At 44.7% G+C, this 3,065-nt stretch overlaps 2 protein-coding genes across 2 annotated transcripts; both read left to right on the forward strand.

Annotated features, from left to right (window-relative positions):
- Positions 1–486: 486 nt before the first annotated feature.
- LOC119274352 lies at positions 487–1,481 on the forward strand. The gene is made up of 2 exons (XM_037555027.1): positions 487–590; positions 871–1,481. The coding sequence occupies exon 2, from the start codon at positions 880–882 to the stop codon at positions 1,450–1,452; it is 573 nt and encodes a 190-aa protein (XP_037410924.1). The 5' UTR covers positions 487–590; positions 871–879; the 3' UTR covers positions 1,453–1,481.
- On the forward strand, positions 1,444–2,228 carry LOC119274350. The gene is made up of 2 exons (XM_037555026.1): positions 1,444–1,898; positions 1,975–2,228. Exons 1-2 carry the CDS (start codon positions 1,467–1,469, stop codon positions 2,200–2,202), a joined length of 660 nt encoding a protein of 219 aa, XP_037410923.1. The 5' UTR covers positions 1,444–1,466; the 3' UTR covers positions 2,203–2,228.
- Positions 2,229–3,065: the final 837 nt, after the last annotated feature.

Raw genomic sequence — 3,065 nt, forward strand, 5'->3', positions numbered from 1 at the left:
AACGGGGCGGCCCATGTTAGTCTCGAAGTCTGCCATGGACAGCAGGCTCCCAAACCCGATTTTTCTGACGAAGCCCTTCTGCTCCTCGCTGAGAAGCCCCACAATCCGCGGGATGAGGTGCGGGGAACATCTGTACGACGCCGTCCCGCTCTGCAAGGTATGAGCGGATCAGCTCAGGGGACTCGGATGTAGAGTAATATGAACTGAATGAAAAAGAAAAAAGTATAGATAACCCCCACAACTATTCCATTTGGATCACATAACCCCCTCATCTTTAAAACAGGGTTCTTAATCCCCTAAACTATCCTAAACCGGACAAATCACCCCCTAACCTTCACTTTAGCGGTATGGGACGGTGGTTTTGCATACGTGGCATCTGGCTTGGGCCCACAGGCTGGCCACGTGGAACAGGGGTTGCTGGGTGTGGTCTAAAACGACGCCCCCGAGCCGGTTCGACCCAAACCCAGCCTGTTCGCCTCCCTTCTCTTCATCTCCAACACGATCTCCTTCTCTGAGAGACGGCGGCGACGAGGTTTAGGGATGATGGTCGGCGGCATGAAGTGAGTATCGGACGGCGGCGCGGCGAGCAGGTCAGTCACCGAAGATGGATGCCCAAACATGTGTTGCAATACCTTTGTATTTTCTCTGTTTTAGGTTGGGGTTTCCAGGGTTTGGGGGATTTCATGGATTTTGGTTCCAGATTATCTTACGTCTGTCATGTATGGAATTATTGATTTGGTTTACTGCCACCATGATATGTACGATTAATTGATTATGGTACACTCAAATTATTTGATTTAGGGTTGATTCGACTAGAACTAAAATTGAAGGAGTGTTTTTTAATTCAGATTCTTTTAATTTTGTGGACAGATCTGAGGCATGGAGAAGAGCAGCAAGAGCAGCAGTTACTGGGAGGATGAGTATGCACAAGAGCAGCAGCACAATTCAGTTAGAGAAGAGCAGCAACAACATTCAGAGGAGCAGCAGGTTCATGCAAATGCAGAGGAGCAGCAACAATATGTAGGTGCAGAGGAGCAGCACCAATATGTAGGTGCAGAGGGGCACATGGAAGAACCAGAACCTTGGAAATTTTCCAACATGTATTACCAGCCTAGAAGGACATCTAAATTAACAGTTAGTAGAGGAAAATCAAGTGTAGTTGAGGAGGAAGTAAATAGTGGCAGTGATTTATCTGATAGTGACTATGCTATCCCCCCTTCAGAAAGCAACAGCTCAGCATCTGATGATGAGGTCTTGGAGATGAGAAAATATGCAAAAGAATTGAAGGAGAAAGTGAGAAAGAACATGTTGAGAGAAGATGAGGGCAAAACATGCAATGTGTCTGATGATTTTATTGTGCCTGAAAACTCTTGGCTAGATGATTCAGATGGAGAAGGTACACCATACTTTGAAAGTGATGACGATATGTCATATGATGAAGGCAGTGCCTGAAAACTCTTGGCTAGATGATTCAGATGGAGAAGGTACACCATGCAATCAGTGCAATTTACACAATCTCTGGACTGATAGATGATTACATTGCCCCATGCTACAAGATCTCTGAGTACGACAAGATATATAACCATGTCTTGCAACCAGTGGAGGGAAAAGAGAGTTGGCCAGTTGCTGACATGCCAAAACCTCATCCACCTCCTCATAGGGTAATGCCAGGAAGAAAGAAGACAAAAAGAAGAAGAGAAGAAGGTGAGAAACCTCAGGGGAACAAGCTTTCAAAGAAAGGCATTAAAATTGCATGTTCTATGTGTGGGAGCTTTTCTCATAACAAAAGAACCTGTGAGAAAAATCCAAATAAAGGTCAGAAACAAAATGCTAGCTACACAAGAGCAGCAAAAAGAGCAAGGAAAAAACAGCAAAAAGATTTAGTAAACAACACACAGGTAATTAGTTATGTCTGAACTTTAACAGTAATATTTGTTCACTTCTAAAAATAGTACTAATAATTATGTTTGTCAGGTGCCACACCCAGGAAAGAGGACAAAGAAGCAAGCAGCGCATAGTCCAGCAAGGCCAACTTCAATGCCCAAAACTGCTTCTCAACCTGTTGGAAGGGGAACCCAGAGAAGGAATCACAACAGGGCAGGTTCAAGCTCACAGCCTGCTCCAAGAGTTCAAGTAACTTCAGGCTCACAGCAAGTGCCAAGTCAGAACAGGTTTCAATGGTTTCTAACTGGGGAACATTGAATGTCCAGCTTGCTTCTCAGTGTGCGCGCATTTTGTTCATCTGAAAATTGAGTGTCTCCAGCCTTTTGTGGATGTTTAGTATGTCAAAGACCTTAAGCATTTATCTGGTTTAGTATGTCAAAGACCTTAAGCATTTGTCTGATTACTTATGAGTAAAGATTATTATGTGAAACTTATGAGTAAAGATTATTATGTGACATGAAGCTTACCGAAAGTGTCATATGTCAGGTTTAACTCATTGCTGTAAATTTCTGAATTTGATCTCATTAATTTGTACAGTTGCGATAAAATACAGTAACATTGTTGTTAACTTCTGAATTTGCTGTGAAATGAACATTACAATGAACAAACATGACATTTCTTTGCAGTTCAATGCTCATATCTTAAATCTGAAAATCAGTACAAAGCTCACACAGCATTGCGTTCCAGTACAAAAGCTACAAAAGCGGCGGCGGCGGCTGATTTGGGTCGAACCGGCTGGGGGGGTCGTTTTAGACCGCACCCAGCAGCCCCTGTCCGACGTGGCCAGCCGGCGGGCCCAAGCCAGACGCCACGTATGCAAAACCACCGTCCCATACCGCTAAAGTGAAGGTTAGGGGGTGATTTGTCCGGTTTGGGATAGTTTAGGGGATTAAGAACCCTGTTTTAAAGATGAGGGGGTTATGTGATCCAAATGGAATAGTTGTGGGGGTTATCTATACTTTTTTCAATGAGAAAAGCAGAGCAGAGCAGAGCAGAGGAGTTCATACCCAGCCCTTTGGGAGAAGAGCGGAGGACTTCGGTGGATTGCCACCATCCATGGCACCCCCCAGCTTTCCGTTCCTGCTGGGATTGGAACGCGCAGCGGGACTGGAACCCATGGC

Source organism: Triticum dicoccoides, chromosome 3B, assembly GCF_002162155.2.
Source record: "Triticum dicoccoides isolate Atlit2015 ecotype Zavitan chromosome 3B, WEW_v2.0, whole genome shotgun sequence".
Taxonomy (NCBI): Eukaryota; Viridiplantae; Streptophyta; class Magnoliopsida; order Poales; family Poaceae; genus Triticum; species Triticum dicoccoides.

Coding starts and splice junctions, on each gene's coding strand:
- LOC119274352 (XM_037555027.1), top strand. CDS start 880: ATGGAGAAGAGCAGCAAGAGCAGCAGTTACTGGGAGGATGAGTATGCA.
- LOC119274350 (XM_037555026.1), top strand. CDS start 1,467: ATGATTCAGATGGAGAAGGTACACCATGCAATCAGTGCAATTTACACA. Junction 1,899..1,974: donor ATTTAGTAAACAACACACAG/GTAATTAGTTAT, acceptor TATGTTTGTCAG/GTGCCACACCCAGGAAAGAG.